Source organism: Protopterus annectens, chromosome 14.part0 (genome assembly GCF_019279795.1).
Source record: "Protopterus annectens isolate FY-2018-M chromosome 14.part0, PAN1.0, whole genome shotgun sequence".
Lineage (NCBI taxonomy): Eukaryota > Metazoa > Chordata > Ceratodontiformes > Protopteridae > Protopterus > Protopterus annectens.
This window is the reverse complement of record NC_056748.1, coordinates 818,195,186-818,213,798: the sequence shown is the minus strand read 5'-3', so window position 1 is coordinate 818,213,798 and position 18,613 is coordinate 818,195,186. Positions and strand designations below refer to the sequence as shown.

Below are 18,613 nucleotides of genomic sequence, written 5' to 3'. Positions count from 1 at the left end.
ATGTCGCCTTTCCGACGCCAGAGCTGGGGTATAAAAGCGTCAGCCGACGCCATCTTCCTCAGTTTTTCTTGCCCCAGATGCCAGGTGCCCTCTAAGGAAGGCTAAATTTGGAGAAATGCAAAAAAAAAAAATTTCAAACATGCACAGTAATATATAACAAATACACCATAACAGATAACCCCAGCTAGCTATAAGAGGGATAAGTACCCAGGAAATACCACAGAGGGGAAGGAGGGAGGGTAAACCTGACTGCAGATGCATACCTATCAGACATCTACATTTATGGTAGGTACAAAAAGTACAGTTTTGTACCTACCATAAATGTAGATGTCCGATAGATATGCAACTGCAGTCATAACATATGGGTTGTCCTGCCTCAGGCAGCCCTCGGTCGGCCGGATTCCAAAGTCTGGGTCCGACGTCGGCTGATGTCGCATTTCTCTCCAACGTCAGAGCGGCTGGAGTATATAAGCATCAGCCGACGCCATTTTCTTCAGTGTTTCTTGCCCCCAGATGCCAGGTGCCCTCCAAGGAAGGCTGTAATCAAATTGGAAGACCAAAACAGGATTCCAGACAAATAAGTAAGCAATAAACAGATACACCATAACAGATATCCACAGCTAAGAGTAACAGGGATAGCAGTGGACCCAAGGCATAGAGGGGTATGGAGGGAGGGAAAATCCGACTGCAGTTGCATATCTATCGGACATCTACATTTATGGTAGGTACAAAACTGTACTATGTCCTTCAAGAATGCAACTGCAGTCATAACATATGGGTAAAATACCATAGCTTAGCTGGGGGAGGAGGAATGCTCTAGGAAAGAGATGGTGTGGCAATCAAACCTTGCAGGACTGCCGAAGCAAAGCCTGCTCTGGATCTGGAGTATAGAGGGAGATTGTAGTGTTTGGAGAATGTATGCACGGAGCTCCATGTAGCAGCTTCTAGAATGTCCTTTGTAGGCACCCCTCTTAAGAATGCTGTAGAGGTGGCTGTAGCTCTGGTGGAGTGTGGTCTGACATTGGCTGGAACAGTCTTCCCATGGAAGGAATAACAAAATCTGATGCAATGTCCAATCCATTTTGAAATAGTCTGTTTTGAAATTGTTTTTCCTTGTACTCCAGGGGCGTAAGCTACAAAAAGTTGATCAGACTTCCTACTGGTCTTGGTTCTGTCCAGGTAGTAGCGAAGTTGTCTGTGAATGTCCAAGGTATGTAACAGTCTTTCCCCTTGTTCTCAGGATTGGGGAAGAAAGTAGGCAGATGAATAGCTTGATTTAAAGAAACCCTAGATACCACCTTTGGCATAAAAGTAGGGTTGTCTCTTAAGGAGACCCTGTCTCGGTGAAAGATTATGAACGGTGGTATTGCCATTAGGGCCTGTAGTTCCGAAACCCTTCTTGCTGAGGTAATTGCCAACAGGAAAGCTGTCTTCCATGAGAGAAATTGTAAGTCCACTGAAGCTGCTGGCTCAAACGGAGGTAGAGTCAGTTTTTCTAGAACAAAGTTGAGGTCCCAATCTGGCACTGGAGCCTTTCTTGGTGGCTTAATGTTCTTGATTCCCCTGAGGAATTGCCTTAGCAAAGGATGTGAAAACACAGGCGGATCAGTGTTATATCTAGCTGAAATAGCTGAAGCATGTATCTTTATGGAAGAACATGAGAGTCCATTCTGAAGCATATCTGCCAAATATTCCAGGATGAGCGGGATGTTCAATAATGATGCATCATGTCCCTTGCTGCTATTCCAAATGCTGAATCTTTTCCATTTTGCTAAGTAAGCCTTTCTGGTGGATGGTCTTCGAGCTTCTGTTAATATCCGCTGAACTTCCTTGGAGAGAGATAGATTGAAGTTATTCATGGGATCTCCCAGGCTGTTAGCTGCAGTGTCCGAAGGTTTGGATGCACTGTTTTGAAGTTGTGCTGAGTCAAAAGTAGGGGCCATTGGGGAAGGGCCCACTTCTTGTTGTGACATATGCTCCGTAGTAGTGGGTACCAGTGTTGTCTTGGCCAGTCTGGAGCTATTAGGATCCCCTTGGATCTCTCTGCTTTGATATTTAGTAATACTGTGGTCATCAGTGGCAGAGGTGGGAATGCATAGATTTTTAGGAAGTTCCAGTTGAATGAAAGAGCATCTATTTTCCAAGCTTGTGGATGGTATGTCCTTGAACAGAATTTTTGTAGATGATGGTTGAGGTGAGAGGCAAATAGGTCTACTTCTGGCCTGCCCCATGTCGAGGTGAGTTGTGTGAAGATCTTCGGGTGTAACCTCCACTTGTGTGGATCTATGAAATTCCTGCTTAGGCTGTCCGCCAGCACATTGTCTTTGCCTGTAACAAACTGGGATTGTAACTGTATGTTTAGGCTCAGTGATTTTTCCCAAAGATTCACTGTCAGTCTGCAAAGGGGGTAGGAATGGGTGCCCCCTTGCTTGTTTATATACCACATCACAGTGGTGTTGTCTGTCCATATCAGTAAATGGCCTTGCTGGAATTGTTGTCGAAAGGCCTCGATGGCATGCATTACTGCCAGCATTTCCTTTTGGTTTATATGCAAATGTGTTTCCTTTGGAGACCATTGTCCTTGTATACATCTGCCTTCCATGTGCGCCCCCCATCCAAGGTCTGAGGCGTCTGTGGTCATGGTCTGTGTTATCTGAGGCTTTCTGAATGACATACCTGTATTTGTCTGGCTTACTGAGGCCCACCATAGGAATTCCTTTTGTAGGCATGGAATGAGCGGTATGGTTGTCTCTAAGTTGTTGTTGTGCTGAGACCATAGGCTTTTTAGGTACCATTGAAGCTTTCTCTTGTGTAGTCTTGCTAATGGAACCAGGAGAATGCAGGATGCCATGTAACCCAGGGCCTGTAGGAATCTCCTTGCAGTCATCTGGGTGAGTTTTGCCAAACCTTTGAAATAATGAGTTAACTTCTCTTGCTTGTCTTCTGTCAGGTAAGCCATTTGAGAGGCTGTGTCTAGATTGGCTCCTAAGAAGGTTATTTGCTGGGATGGTTGAAGTCTTGACTTTTGGAAGTTGACTGTGTATCTCAGAGCCTGAAGTAATTGTACGACATAGTTCAAGTTTTTTGTCAACATCAATTTGTCGTCAGCTTGTATGAGGCAGTCGTCCAGGTACGGGTAAATTTGGATCCCCTGGAGCCTGCAGTGAGCAATTACTGAAGCCAGGCATTTTGTGAATACTCTGGGCGCAGTAGATAAGCCAAATGGCAATGCTGAGAATTGATAATGCTCTGGTCCTGCAAGAAATCTGAGGTATCTTCTGCAGCTGTGTCTGATAGGGACATGCAGGTATGCCTCCTTGAGGTCCAGAGTAATCAGCCAAGAACCCTTGCCCAGCATGGGAAGGAGTTGCTGTAGAGTCAGCATTTTGAACTTTGGTACTATGAGAAAAGTGTTTAATGCGGATAAATCCAGTAATGGTCTCCACTGAGTTTCTTTTCTTGGAACAAGGAACAGTCTTGAGTAAAACCCCTGGCCTTGTTCTTGTTGTGGTACTCTTTCTATTGCTTTTATCTGAGCAAGCAGAGAAATTTGCTTGATAGCCTCTGCCCCCTGGTTTTGTGGTAGGTTTGGCATGCCTTGTTTTCTTGGTAAGGTATGAAAATGGAACCTGTAACCTTGGTCTATAATGTCCAAAATCCATTTGTCTTTTGTCAATCTGTGCCAATTGTCTGAAAACAGAGATAATTTTCCACCCAAGGGAGCTTCTATTTGCTCCTTGGTCGGCGGACGTAGAGGAAAGTCATTGAGATTGTGCCTGTGGGGCAGGGGAGACCCCTGTGTCACTTTTTTGGTTTGCTGGCTGCCATTGTCGTCCCCTGTAAGGACCTCTGTATTGTCCTCTTCCTCGGCCAAGCCTGTTTTTACCCCTTTGAAATTTTTCAGGATTAGGAAAGGACCAGTTTTTTGAAGGCCAATTCCTGCTGAATCTGGGGGGCTGAACCTGGAGGAAATCTTTGACCGTCTGAACTGATTTTGCTTTTTCCTCGATGGACTTTAACACATCTTTAGCATTAGCACCAAAAAGCTTGTTCTTTTCCAAGGGTGCATCCAGAAGTTTTGCCTTAACATGATCTGGTAGAGGTTGTTCTTTTAACCATGCATGTCTACGAATGACTGCCCCTGTCATAGCTGCCCTACATGAAGCTTCCAATGCATCATATCCACACTGCAGAAAGTGATTGCTGACTTGCTGAGAATTATGTACAGCTTCCTGCAAAGACTTCCTGTCTAAAGGATCAGGAGAGGCCAATGTTTTCTGTAAATCATCTAAAAGGTAATCCTGATATTGTAACATATGAAAGAGACAATTCAAAGCTCTCATAGATAAAGTAGTGGAGGTGTAGACCTTTTTCCCCCATCTCTCTAATGACCTAGCTTCCCTGTTGGAAGGCAAGGGATTTTTAGAGGTGGAAGCTGAAACACCTTTAGGTCCCTGAGAAATAGTTTCTAAATCAACAGTATGGGCCCTGAATAAATGGGAATGTGTTTCTGGGACCCGGTAATAACTGTCTGGCTTGGCTGGAGCAGGAGGAAGAGAATCAGGGGTAACACTGGAGTCAGAATATAGATCATCCAAAACATCAAGCACAGGAGGAATAGCTAAGGGCCTGTGCTGGGGCTTTTTAAGGAAGGTTCGAAGGCGCTTTCTGGAATCAGAATATTCCTGGCCTTGCCACTTGAAATGTTCCCTCATGGTATGCATAACTTCCCCAAAAGAAATATCCTCAGGAGGGGAGGCCGAGGGGATGGAATCCTCTGCATCCGAGTCCTCATAGGTCTGGAAGAGCTCTTCCTGGCCATCGGAGTGGACAGATTCCTCAGAATCTTCATCTGAAGGGATAGGGTCAGAGGGTTCAACCCAGGGCCTCTTATCAGGAGGAGGCTGGGATCCTCTCTCAGGATGGGCCTGTGAACCTCTAATCATGGAAATTAAGTCTGCGGCCATAGACATGATTTGTGTCTCAGGAGTAGGCTGAGGAAAGGCTTTAGCTGTAAGGTGCTTGGTCTTGCTGGCTGCCTTAGCCCGAGTGTAGGCCTTAATAGACATGGCCATAGGAGGCCTGGCAGCTCCATGTGCAGGAGCGACCTTATCTACAGCAATGGTCTCGGGCATTTCCTCGGTTTCAGTATCCGGAGGAAAATCTATAACTGGCGTCGGAGTGGTATCTGGTATTGGAGTCGCCGGTATTGCGGTGTCTTCGGTTCGGAGCGGTGGAATAACCGTCTCAGGGGGAACCGGAGCACTCGCGGTAGGTTTTGGCGTGGAGTTGGTGGTAGACGCGGGCCGAGGATGTCGGTCCCGGTCTTTTCGTTTCTTGGGAGTTTGCGATGTCGGAAGTTCCGACGGCATTGTATAAGCAAATTTTTCGCCGAAAAAGTCTTCAGCGAACTCCGCCCGGCGCCTGAGAGTGTGCTTATTGAAGCGAGCACAGGCGACACAGGCCGAGACGTCGTGGTCTGGGCCAAGGCAAGGAAGACAGTGAGAGTGGAAATCCTTATGAGGTATTTGTTTACCACAAGACAAGACAATTATTAACTTTTTCAGTAATTTCTGACATCGGCTGATGCAAGAAAAGGTCCCCAACGGGGTACTTAGCTTTTTTGATGACTTCGGATCGAAGAATACAGGAGCTGACCGTCCGGCACTTGTGAACTGCTTCTGCTTCGGGCACCGCGCGGCAAGAAAGACTGAAGAAAATGGCGTCAGCTGATGCTTATATACTCCAGCCGCTCTGACGTCGGAGAGAAACGCGACATCAGCCGACGTCGGACCCAGACTTTGGAATCCGGCCGACCGAGGGCTGCCTGAGGCAGGACAACCCATATGTTATGACTGCAGTTGCATTCTTGAAGGACATCTGTACTATGTCCTTCAAGGATGCATCTGCGGTCCTTACATATGGGTAGAATACCATAGCCAAGCTGGGGGTGGTAGGCTCTAAGAAAAGGATGGTGTAGCTAAAATGCCCTGCAGGACTGCCGTAGCAAAGCCTGCTCTGGATCTGGAATATAAGGGTAAGTTGTAATGCTTGGAAAATGTATGCATGGAGCTCCATGTAGCAGCTTCTAAAATGTCCTTTGTAGCCACCCCTCTTAAGAAGGCTGTGGAGGTGGCTGTGGCTCTGGTGGAATGAGGTCTAATGTTAGCTGGCACAGTTTTGCCATGAAAAGAGTAACAGAATCGAATGCAATTCCCTATCCATTTTGAAATTGTCTGTTTGGAAATTGCTTTTCCTTGTACACCAGCAGCACATGCTACAAACAGCTGGTCTGTTTTTCTGTAAGTCTTAGTTCTGTCCAAGTAGTAGCGCAACTGTCTGTGAATGTCCAGGGTATGCAGAAGTTTCTCCCCTTTGTTTTGTGGATTTGGAAAGAAGGTAGGCAGGTGAATAGCTTGGTTCAGTGAGACCCTGGATACCACCTTTGGCATAAATGCAGGACTGGTTCTCAATGAGACTCTGTCCTGATGAAAAATAAGAAATGGTTGCACTGCCATGAGGGCCTGCAACTCAGATACTCTTCTTGCTGAGATTATGGCCAGAAGGAAGGCAGTCTTCCAAGACAGGAACTGTAGTTCTGAAGATGCTGCTGGTTCAAAGGGAGGTAGAGTTAATTTTTCCAACATGAAGTTAAGGTCCCATGTAGGCACTGGTGGTTTCCTTGGAGGATTGATGTTTTTAATTCCCCTTAGAAACTGCCTTAGGAGAGGATGAGAGAAGACAGGTGGATCAGTATTGTATTCTGCTGAAATTGCTGAAGCATGAATTTTTATGGAAGAGTAAGAAAGGCCATTGTGGAGCATTTCTGCCAAGTATTCCAGGATATGTGCCATGTTCATCACTGTCGCATCTAGGCCCTTTGTGGTGCTCCAAGTGCAAAATCTTTTCCATTTTGCTGAATATGCCTTTCTTGTGGAAGGCCGGCGAGCTTCCATGATGATATCCTTCACTGTCTTGGATAGCTTACCCTGGTGAGGAGTCAAGGTATTCTCCAGGCTGTCAGCTGCAAGGTTTTCAGGCTGGAGTGCAGAGTTTTGTAATTGTGCTGTGTCAGAAGAAGTGGCCATTGTGGTAGAGGCCACGGTTTTGTGCGTGACATGCTCCTTAACAGTGGGTACCAGTGCTGTCTTGGCCAGTCCGGAGCTATCAGAATCACTTTTGGCTGCTCTGTCCTGATCTTCAGTAAGACCTTGGTCATTAATGGAAGAGGTGGGAATGCATACACTGTTAGAGTATTCCAGCTGAAAGAGGGCGTCCACTTTCCATGCTTGTGGGTGGTATGTCCTTGAGCAGAATTTCTTCAGCTGATGGTTGTGGTGGGAGGCAAAAAGATCTATGTCCGGCCTCCCCCATGATTGTGTTATCTGAAGGAAGATGTCTGGGTGCAGCATCCATTCGTGTGGATCCATGATATTTCTGCTTAGGCTGTCCGCCAGTATATTGTCTTTTCCTGGCACAAACTGGGATTGCAGCTCTACATTGATTTTTAGGGAAAGTTCCCAAAGATTCATTGCCAGCCTGCAAAGAGGGTAGGAATGGGTACCTCCTTGCTTGTTTATGTACCACATAACTGTGGTATTGTCTGTCCTTATTAGCAGGTGGCCTTGATGCAGAAAGTGTTTGAAGGCCTCGATTGCATGTATCGCCGCCAGCATTTCCTTTTGGTTTATGTGCATGCGCAATTCTTTCTGTGACCATAGTCCTTGAATGCATCTGCCCTCCATATGTGCTCCCCATCCATGGTCTGAAGGGTCCGTTGTAATGGTTTGGCTGATTATTGGTTTGCTGAAGGGCAGACCCCTGTTTGGCTTGCTTGAGCCCACCACAGAAATTTCTTTTGAAGGCATGGAATGAGTGGTATCAAAGCTTCTAGACTGTGACTGTGCTGAGACCATAAACTCCTTAGGTACCATTGTAGTTTCCTCATATGCAGCCTTGCTTGTGGAATCAGAAGAATGCAAGATGCCATGTAACCCAGGGCCTGCAGGATTTTCCTTGCAGTCAGCTGAGTTTGTTTTGTCAGATTTTCAAAATAATCCGGTAGTTGCCTTTGTTTTTCTTCTGTGAGAAAAGCCATTTGGGTGGTTGTATCTAGTTTCGCACCCAGAAAAATTGTCCTTTGGGATGGAACAAGTCTTGATTTGTGAATGTTGACTGTATATCCCAAAGCCTGAAGTAGGCGGATGGCATAATTCAAGTGTTTTACCAAAGTTTCTTGGCTGTCCTCTTGTATAAGGCAGTCGTCCAGATATGGGTATATTTGAATCCCCTGAAGTCTGCAGTGTGCAATTACTGATGCCAGGCATTTCATGAATACTCTGGGCACAGTAGATAAGCCAAAGGGCAATGCTGAGAATTGATAATGCTCTGAACCTGCAAGAAATCTGAGGTGTCTTCTGCAACTTTGTCTGATAGGGACATGCAGGTATGCCTCCTTGAGGTCTAGTGTTACCAGCCAAGACCCCTTGCCCAGCATGGGAAGGAGTTGCTGTACGGTCAGCATTTTGAATTTTGGCACAATGAGATAAGTATTCAGTGCAGACAAGTCGAGAATAGGCCTCCATTGTTTTTCTTTTCTTGGGACAAGGAATAGTCTGGAATAAAATCCTTGGCCTTGTTCTGTGAGAGGGACCTTTTCTATAGCTTTCATTTGCAATAGGTTGGAAATTTGTTTTAAAGCCTCTGCCCTTTGATTTGGTGGCAGGTTTGGCATGCCTTTTCTTTTTGGTAATGTATGAAAATGGAACCTGTATCCTTTGTCTATTATTTGCAATGTCCATTTGTCCCTTGTAATACTGTGCCAATTTTTTGAGAATAAAGATAGCTTTCCGCCCAAAGGTGCTTCCAATTGAGCCCTGGTTGGCGGGGTCTAGGTAAAGTCATTGAGTCTGTCCTTGTGCGGTAGTTGTAGGTCCTGCACTACCTCTCTGGTTAGGAGGCTGCCATTGACGTCCTCTGTAGGAGCCTCTAGCTTGCCCTCTACCTCTGGCACACCTGTTCTTGCCTCTTTGAAATCTCTCAGTGTCTGGAAAGGACCAATTCTTAGAGGGCCAATTTCTGCTGAATCTTGGTGGTTGGACCTGGAGAAAATCTTTGACTGTTTGTACGGATTTAGCCTTTTCCTCAAATTTCTTTAAGACCTCCTGAGCAGTGGAGCCAAATAACTTTTGCTTTTCCAGTGGCGCATCCAGAAGCTTTGCTTTAACATGATCTGGCAGAGTTTGTTCCTTCAGCCAAGCATGCCTACGTATGACTGCACCAGTCATTGCTGACCTACATGAAGCTTCCAATGCATCATAACCACACTGCAAGAAATGGTTGCTAACCTGTTGGGAGTTATGTACCAGATCCTGAAGTGACGTGCGATCTAGGGGTTCAGGTGAAGACAGTTTTTTTATGCAATTCATCTAACAAATACTCTTGGTACTGTATCATATGGAATTGACAATTTAATGCCCTCATAGAAAGAGTGGAAGACGTATACACTTTTTTACCCCATCTCTCTAAAGCCCTGGACTCCCTTTCAGAGGGGAGTGGATTTTTAGTAGTGGCAGATGCAACCCCTTTAGGGCCCTGGGAAATAGTTTCTGGGTTAAAGTGAGGTTGTGTCTCCGTGAGGACACTTCACAAATCTGGCTTGTTTCGTCATATATTTATTTGGCTTGTTTCGCCTTATATTTAATTGTGTCCTGCGGGGTTAGTTACTCCCCTATATTCAGGAAGATAGGGTTTCTCACGCACTGGTATGATTCGATCCATCAACCTCCGCCTCCCAGTGTGCTAGGATTACAGGCGTACGCCACACGCCCGGCGCTGCCGAAACCACGGTCCGCGTGTGTCGGTCCTTGTCCTTCCGTTTTTTGGTTAAATGAGAAGTCGGAGTCTCCAACGGCATATTGTAACAGTAACTAGCCCCAAAAAATTCCTCTGCAAACTCCGCCCGACGCCTAAGAGTGCGTCGGTTGAAGGAGGCACAGGCTGTACAGGCCGAGACGTCGTGGTCTGGGCCTAGGCAGGGGAGGCAGTAAGAATGGAAATCCTTATGAGGTATTTGTTTCCCACAAGTTAAGCAATTATTAACTTTAAGCATTTGATCTGACATCGGCTGAGGCAAGAAAGAGTCCCCAACGGGGTACTTAGCTTTTGAAGTCTTCGGTAGCCGAAGTTACAGGAGCTGGCTGACTGGCACTTGCGAACTGCTTCTGCTTCGGGCACCACGCGGCAAGAAAGACTGAGGAAGATGGCGTTGGGTGACGCTTTTATACCCCAGGAGCTCTGACGTTGGGGAAAGGGCGACATCAGCCGACGCCGGACCCAGACTTTGGAATCCGGCCGACCGAAGGGCTGCCTGAGGCAGGACAACCCATATGTAAGGATTGCAGATGCATCCTTGAAGGACATCGAGAAAATTCAGTGACAAACATAGCCCAACAACGAATGGTTCGGGTGTTAAACAATGCACAAAACAGACAGCGAAGGACATCGTGGTCTGTGCCTAAACAAGTGACGCAGTAAGAATGAAAATCTCTGTGAGGTATTTGCTTTCCACAGGCAAGACAATTGTTAACCTTTTCTGTCATTGGTTAGAGGAAGAAAAAAATGATCCCCAACAGGGTACTTTGCTTTAGAAGACTTACGTATTATAAACTTGGAAACTAAAATTTTGGGTAGCGGCCGACCGGCACTTGCGAACTGCTTCTGGCTCCTCCTCGGCAAGAAAGACTGATGTAATGGTGTCAGCTGCCTGTTTTATACCCCTGACGACCAGACGTCATGGAAGAAGAGACAGCATCCGACGCAGAAATGCTAAGACTGGTATTCGGGCCGAGTGAGGGCTACCTGCAGGTAGATAACCCAAGTGTGATGACTGCAACAGTGAAACATGGAGAAAGTACAGTTTTGTACCTACCATAAATGTAGATGTCCGATAGGTATGCATCTCTTACATATGGGTTGTCCTGCCTCAGGCAGCCCTTCGGTCGGCCGGATTCCAAAGTCTGGGTCCGGCGTCGGCTGATGTCGCCCTCTCCCCGACGTCAGAGCGCCTGGGGTACAAAAACGTCAGCCGACGCCATCTTCCTCAGTCTTTCTTGCCCCAGATGCCAGGTGCCCTCTAAGGAAGGCTAAATTTGGATAGATGCAAAACATTCCAAACATGCACAGTAATATAAAACAAATACACCATAATAGATAACCCCAGCTAGCTATAAGGGGGATAAGTACCCAGGAAATACCACAGAGGGGAAGGAGGGAGGGTAAACCTGACTGCAGATGCATACCTATCGGACATCTACATTTATGGTAGGTACAAAACTGTACTATGTCCTTCAAGGATGCATCTGCAGTCCTTACATATGGGTAGAATACCATAGCCAAGCTGGGGGTGGTAGGTTCTAAGAAAATGATGGTGTAGCTAAAATGCCCTGCAGGACTGCCGTAGCAAAGCCTGCTCTGGATCTGGAATATAAGGGTAAATTGCAATGCTTGGAAAATGTATGCACGGAGCTCCATGTAGCAGCTTCTAAAATGTCCTTGGTAGCCACCCCTCTTAAGAAGGCTGTGGAGGTGGCTGTAGCTCTGGTGGAATGAGGTCTGATGTTAGCTGGCACTGCTTTTCCATGATAAGAGTAGCAGAATCGAATGCAATTCCCTATCCATTTTGAAATTGTCTGTTTGGAAATTGCTTTTCCTTGAATGCCTGCAGCATATGCTACTAACAGCTGGACAGTTTTTCTGAAAGTCTTAGTTCTGTCCAAGTAGTAGCGTAACTGTCTGTGAATGTCCAGGGTATGCAGAAGTTTCTCTCCCTTGTTTTGTGGGTTTGGAAAGAAGGTAGGCAGGTGAATAGCTGGTTCAATGAGACCCTGGATACCACCTTTGGCATGAATGAAGGATTGGTTCTCAAGGAGACTCTGTCCTGATGAAAAATAAGAAATGGTTGTACTGCCATGAGTGCCTGCAATTCAGATACTCTTCTTGCTGAGGTTATGGCCAGAAGGAAGGCAGTCTTCCAAGACAGGAACTGTAACTCTGAAGATGCTGCTGGTTCAAAGGGAGGTAAAGTCAACTTTTCCAACATGAAGTTAAGGTCCCATGTAGGCACTGGTGGTTTTCTTGGAGGACTGATGTTTTTAATTCCTCTTAGAAACTGCCTTAGGAGAGGATGAGAGAAGACAGGTGGATCAGTAATGTATTCTGCTGAAATTGCTGAAGCATGAATTTTTATGGAAGAGTAAGAAAGGCCATTATGGAGCATGTCTGCCAAGTATTCCAGGATATGTGTCATGCTCATCACTGTGGCATCTAGGCCCTTTGCGGTGCTCCAAGTGTGGAATCTTTTCCATTTTGCTGAATATGTCTTTCTCGTGGAAGGTCTGCGAGCTTCCATGATGATATCCTTCACTCTCTTGGATAGCTTTTCCTGGTGGGGAGTCAAGGTATTCTCCAGGCTGTCAGCTGCAGGGTTTTCAGGCTGGAGTGCAGAGTTTTGTAATTGTGCTGTGTCAGAAGGAGTGTCCATAGTGGTAGAGGCCACCGTTTCGTGTGTGACAGGCTCCGTAACAGTGGGTACCAGTGCTGCCTTGGCCAGTCCAGGGCTATTAGAATCACTTTTGGCTGCTTTGTCTTGATTTTCAGTAAGACCTTAGTCATTAGTGGGAGTGGTGGAAATGCATACACTGTTAGAGTATTCCAACTGAAAGAGAGGGCGTCCACTTTCCATGCTTGTGGGTGGTATGTCCTTGTGCAGAATTTCTTCAGCTGATGATTGTGGTGGGAGGCAAAAAGATCTATGTCCGGCCTCACCCATGATTGTGTTATCTGAAGGAAGATGTCTGGGTGCAGCATCCATTCATGTGGGTCCATGGTATTTCTGCTTAGGCTGTCCGCCAGTATATTGTCTTTTCCTGGCACAAACTGGGATTGCAGCTCTATATTGAGTTTTAGGGAAAGTTCCCAAAGATTCATTGCTAGTCTGCAAAGAGGGTAGGAATGGGTACCTCCTTGCTTGTTTATGTACCACATAACTGTGGCATTGTCTGTCCTTATTAGCAGGTGGCCTTGATGTAGAAAGAGCTTGAAGGCCTCGATTGCATGAATCACTGCCAGCATTTCCTTTTGGTTTATGTGCATGCGCAATTCTTTCTGAGACCATAGACCTTAGATGCATCTGTCCTCCATATGTGCTCCCCATCCATGGTCTGAAGCATCCGAGGTAATGGTTTGGTTGGTTACTGGTTTGCTGAAAGGCAGGCCGCTGTTTGACTGGCTTGCTTGGGCCCACCACAGGAATTCCTTTTGAAGGCATGGAATGAGTGGTATCAAAGCTTCTAGGCTGTGATTGTGCTGAGACCATAAACTCCTTAGGTACCATTGTAGTTTTCTCATATGCAGCCTTGCTTGTGGAATCAGAAGAATGCACGATGCCATGTAACCCAGGGCCTGCAGGATTTTCCTTGCAGTCATCTGAGTTTGTTTTGTTAGATTTTGAAGTAATCCGGTAGTTGTCTTTGTTTTTCTTCTGTGAGAAAAGCCATTTGGGTGGTTGTATCTAGTTCCGCACCCAGAAAAGTTATTCTTTGGGATGGCACAAGTCTTGACTTGTGAATGTTGACTGTGTAACCCAAGGCCTGCAGTAGGCGGATGGCATAATTCAAATGTTTTTCCAAAGTTTGTTGGCTGTCCGCTTGTATAAGGCAGTCGTCCAGATACGGGTATATTTGAATCCCCTGAAGTCTGCAGTGTGCAATTACTGATGCCAGGCATTTCGTGAATACTCTGGGCGCAGTAGATAAGCCAAAGGGCAATGCTGAGAATTGATAATGCTCTGAACCTGCAAGAAATCTGAGGTGTCTTCTGCAACTTTGTCTGATAGGGACATGCAGGTATGCCTCCTTGAGGTCTAGAGTTACCAGCCAAGACCCCTTGCCCAGCATGGGAAGGAGTTGCTGTAGGGTCAGCATTTTGAATTTTGGCAAATGAGATAAGTATTCAGTGCGGACAAATCGAGAATAGGCCTCCATTGTTTTTCTTTTCTTGGGACAAGAAATAGTCTGGAATAAAATCCTTGGCCTTGTTCTGAGAGAGGAACCTTTTCTATAGCTTTCATTTGCAATAGGTTGGCAATTTGTTTTAAAGCCTCTGCCCTCTGATTTGTTGGCAGGTTTGGCATTCCCTTTCTTTCTGGTAATGTATGGAAATGGAACCTGTATCCTTTGTCTATTATTTGCAGTGTCCATTTGTCCCTTGTAATACTGTGCCAATTTTTTGAGAATAAAGACAACTTTCCGCCCAAAGGTGCTTCTAATTGAGCCCTGGTCAGCGGGGTCAAGGTGAAGTCATTGAGTCTGTCCTTGTGCAGCAGTTGTTGGACCTGCACTACCTCTCTGGTTAGGAGGCTGCCACTGACGTCCTCTGTAGGAGCCTCTAGCTTGCCCTCTACCTCTGGCACACCTGTTCTTGCCTCTTTGAAATCTCTCTTCTGGAAAGGACCAATTCTTAGAAGGCCAATTTCTGCTGAATCTTGATGGTTGTACCTGGAGGAAATCTTTTACTGTTTGTACAGATTTTGCCTTTTCCTCAAATTTCTTTAAGACCTCTTGAGCAGTGGAGCCAAATAACTTTTGCTTTTCCAGTGGAGCATCCAGAAGCTTAGCCTTAACATGATCTGGCAGAGACTGTTCCTTCAGCCAGGCATGTCTACGTATGACTGCACCAGTCATTGCTGACCTACATGAAGCTTCCAATGCATCATAACCACACTGCAAGAAATGGTTGCTAACCTGTTGTGAATTATGTACCAGATCCTGAAGTGACTTACGATCTAGGGGTTCAGGCGAAGACAGTTTTTTCTGCAATTCATCTAACAAATACTCTTGGTACTGTATCATATGAAATTGACAATTTAAAGCCCTCATAGACAGATTGGAAGAAGTGTACACTTTTTTACCCCATCTCTCTAAAGCCCTGGACTCCCTTTCAGAGGGGAGTGGATTTTTAGAAGTGGCAGCTGCAACCCCTTTAGGACCCTGGGAAATAGTTTCTGGGTCAGCAGAGTGGGCCTTGTAAAGGAAATGATGTGAGTCCGGGACCCTGTAGTACCTATCGGGTTTAACAGGAGCCAGAGGAAGGGTGTCAGGGGTAGTGCTAGACTCAGAATACACATCATCAATGACATTTAAAACAGGAGGAATAGCCAAAGGTCTATGCTGAGGTAAATGTAGAAAAGTCCTTAATCTCTTCCTGGAATCGGAGAATTCCTGGCCTTGCCATTGGAAATGCTCTCTCATGGAGTGAAGGGTCTCCCCAAAGGACAGTTCTTCAGGAGGGGAGGCAGAGGGAATAGATTCCTCTGCATCAGAATCCTCATAGGCCGTGAAAGCCTCCTCCTGGTAGTCTGATAGAACAGAGCCATCAGAGGCCTCATCAGAGGACTGAGGTTCAGCAGACTCAACCCTGGGCCTTTTGTCTAGTGGAGGTTGAGAGGCCCTGTCCGGATGAGGCTGAGAGCCCCTAATTAAGGAAATAAGGTCCTCAGCCAAACTTAGTATCTGAGAACCTGTAGTGGATCCCTGAGAAACAGACTTGGGAGTCAGAGTTTTTTGTTGCTTAGCAGCTTTAGCCCTAGTGAAAGCTTTTATGGACATGGATGCAGGGGGCCTGGCTGCCCCACGTGCTGGAGTAGTTTTGTCTAGGGGAATGGTGTCGGTAGGTTCCTGAACACCGGTTTCCGAGGGTAATTTTATAACCGACTCAGAAAAGGCCTCCGGGACCGAGGCTGTTGGTTGAGCGGTTTCTACGGACGGAAGTACCAAGGACTCAGTTTCAGCCGAGACCGAGACACTCGCGGCAGGCCTAGGAGCGGTTTCAGCCGAAACCACGGTCCGCGTGTGTCGGTCCTTGTCCTTCCGTTTCTTGGTTAAATGAGAAGTCGGAGTCTCCGACGGCATTTTATAAGAGAAACTAGTCCCAAAAAATTCCTCTGCAAACTCCGACCGATGCCTAAGAGTGCGTCGATTAAAGGAGGCACAGGCAGTACAGACCGAGACGTCGTGGTCTGGGCCTAGGCAGGGGAGGCAGTAGGAATGGAAATCCTTATGAGGTATTTGTTTCCCACAAGTCAAGCAATTATTAACTTTAAGCGTTTGATCTGACATCGGCTGAGGCAAGAAAGAGTCCCCAACGGGGTACTTAGCTTTTTGAAGTCTTCGGTAGCTGAAGATACAGGAGCTGGCCGACCGGCACTTGCGAACTGCTTCTGCTTCGGGCACCACGCGGCAAGAAAGACTGGGGAAGATGGCGTCGGCTGACGTTTTTGTACCCCAGGCGCTCTGACGTCGGGGAGAGGGCGACATCAGCCGACGCCGGACCCAGACTTTGGAATCCGGCCGACCGAAAGGCTGCCTGAGGCAGGACAACCCATATGTAAGGACTGCAGATGCATCCCTGAAGGACATCATGGTCTGTTTCTGCATCACAGAACAACCAGCATTTACTGCGCTGTTCTCTGACTTTTAACATTTTGTTTTGTCTTTTTATCAAGATTCCCTCATAAGTCTATCATAGCTGCCTGTATAACGTCCAGACCAATCAATAGAAGTGGAAACAGTCATACTACTCTGAAAGATGTAGGTTCTCGTTAAACAAGCATGCTTTAGTCTTATAACGGAGGTATGACATCATAAGAAAGAAAGAATATGCCATGACAACCAAGTTACTAGAAAAGGATCTATCACTTTCTTTTTTAAAAGAAAAATAAAATCAAGCTGAAGGAAGAACTTTGTACTATCGAACTCTAATGCTAACAACTAAAAATACTGCTTTCATCTAATAAATAATTTTACTCATCTAGAGATGACTGTTTTTACCTAGATAACAGTAATAATAAAAAATAAATAAATAAAAAGATAACAGAAAAATGTTTGCTTACCTTGTGTATCGTGAACAGTTAGTGAAAAAATCTACCAAACATGCAAACAGGTACGTCTCTGCAGAATGACAGAAATTATGCATATAAAATGAATCACCTTGTATAATTAGACAGTAGCAGAACTGGTACATAAGAATGTGACACAGTGACTTACCTGGCAAATTAAACAGAGTGTTCAGGATGTAAAACCTCTCGGTATCATCTCTCTGAATAAATTTGTTGGGGTACTGTTCCCTTATTTCTGGCCTGGAAGAAAAGCAAGAACTCTTTTCAAATTACATCAATATATATGCACATAATGGAACCAGGAGTTATAGCTAAACTTCAAGAGCACAGCTATAATTGATTTCTACCCTACATGTGCATATCCTGCAAACTACATTTTCTAGAAAGGAAAGTATTGATACTATAACATAAGTAGCACTTCATATACACAAGTTTATTTTTTTATCTTTTTAATTCAGGTGGATCAAAACACCTTGAATAAGAAGTTATGTACCTACCATAACGTTCCATTTTAGTTGTCTTCTTCTCGCCTTCTTTCTTGCTGGATGGGTTCGGAGCCGATCCTCGGCTCTGACTCGGCCAATACTAAAGCTCGAGAGCTAATTCCACCGGCTCGAGGCACCCCTATATCCCACAATGCTAGGCGGTGACTACTCAAATCTCATTTGATAGCTAGACCAAGCAATTCTAGTCTCCATAGTATGGAGAAAGGTAACCCACCTCTATATAAACCTGAGTGTAAGGTATCCCAGACCTAACAAAAGGGGAAATAGAGGTGGTAGAACATGTGGGAATGAAACCTTCCAGAGGAAGATCACAAAATAAATTCCTATCGGTCTGTCCAGGCTTGGGGGAAGGAGGGTGGGACGCAAGAAAGAAGGCGAAAAGAAGACAACTAACATGGAACGTTATGGTAGGTACATAACTTCTTAATGTTAAGTTGTCTATCTCGCCTTCATTCTTGCTGGATGGGACCGTGTCCCTAGCACCTTATCCCGGGTGGCCTATCGGAACAGACTCTTGAGAACAGTGGAACCAAAGTTGGCACGGTTTCTGGAGGCCATGTCCACTTTGTAATGTGAAATGAAGGTATGAGAAGAAGCCCAAGTGGCTGCTGCACAAATGGAATCTATTGGCAGCCTATCCTGAAAAGCTACGGATGTAGCTAATGCCCTAGTTGAATGAGCTCTAGGTCTTGAAGGTAGTTTTTGAAATCTGATCTCAGAGATGAAGGTAATTGTAGAGGTGAGCCATCTTGAAAGGGATACTTTAGTAACTGGAAGGCCCAATTTCCCTTCCGCATACGATAGAAAAAGCTGATCAGATTTCCTGAATTGTTTAGTCCTGTCTAAATAATATCTAAGTTGGCGGTGAACATCCAGAAAATGTAGTTTTTGTTCCGACCTGTTGGAATAGTTAGGGAAAAAGACGGGGAGATCAATCATTTGGTTTAGGTTTGTTTGAGAGGAAACCTTAGGTAAAAAGGATGGATTAGTAAGGAGGGATACCCTATCTTTGTGAAACACTAAGTAAGGAGGACGACTGCACAGAGCATGGAGTTCAGATACCCTTCTCGCTGAAGTTATGGCTACCAGAAAAAGTGTCTTCCATGAAAGCAACTTCAGAGAACATGAAGCCGCTGGTTCGAAAGGGGGAAGG

The 18,613-nt window shown here is 45.7% G+C and overlaps 1 protein-coding gene across 2 annotated transcripts in view; it reads right to left on the bottom strand.

The window, feature by feature from the left end:
* Positions 1 to 18,613, bottom strand: part of NT5C2 (5'-nucleotidase, cytosolic II) — a 2,665,542-nt gene that overhangs the window by 1,582,327 nt on the left and 1,064,602 nt on the right. For both annotated transcript variants that reach the window (XM_044056570.1, XM_044056571.1), the window contains exons 6-7: positions 17,103 to 17,194; positions 16,949 to 17,006 (exon numbers count right to left, since the gene is read on the bottom strand). In XM_044056570.1, coding sequence (XP_043912505.1) covers positions 16,949 to 17,006; positions 17,103 to 17,194 — 150 coding nt within the window. The remainder of the gene's footprint in view (positions 1 to 16,948; positions 17,007 to 17,102; positions 17,195 to 18,613) is intronic.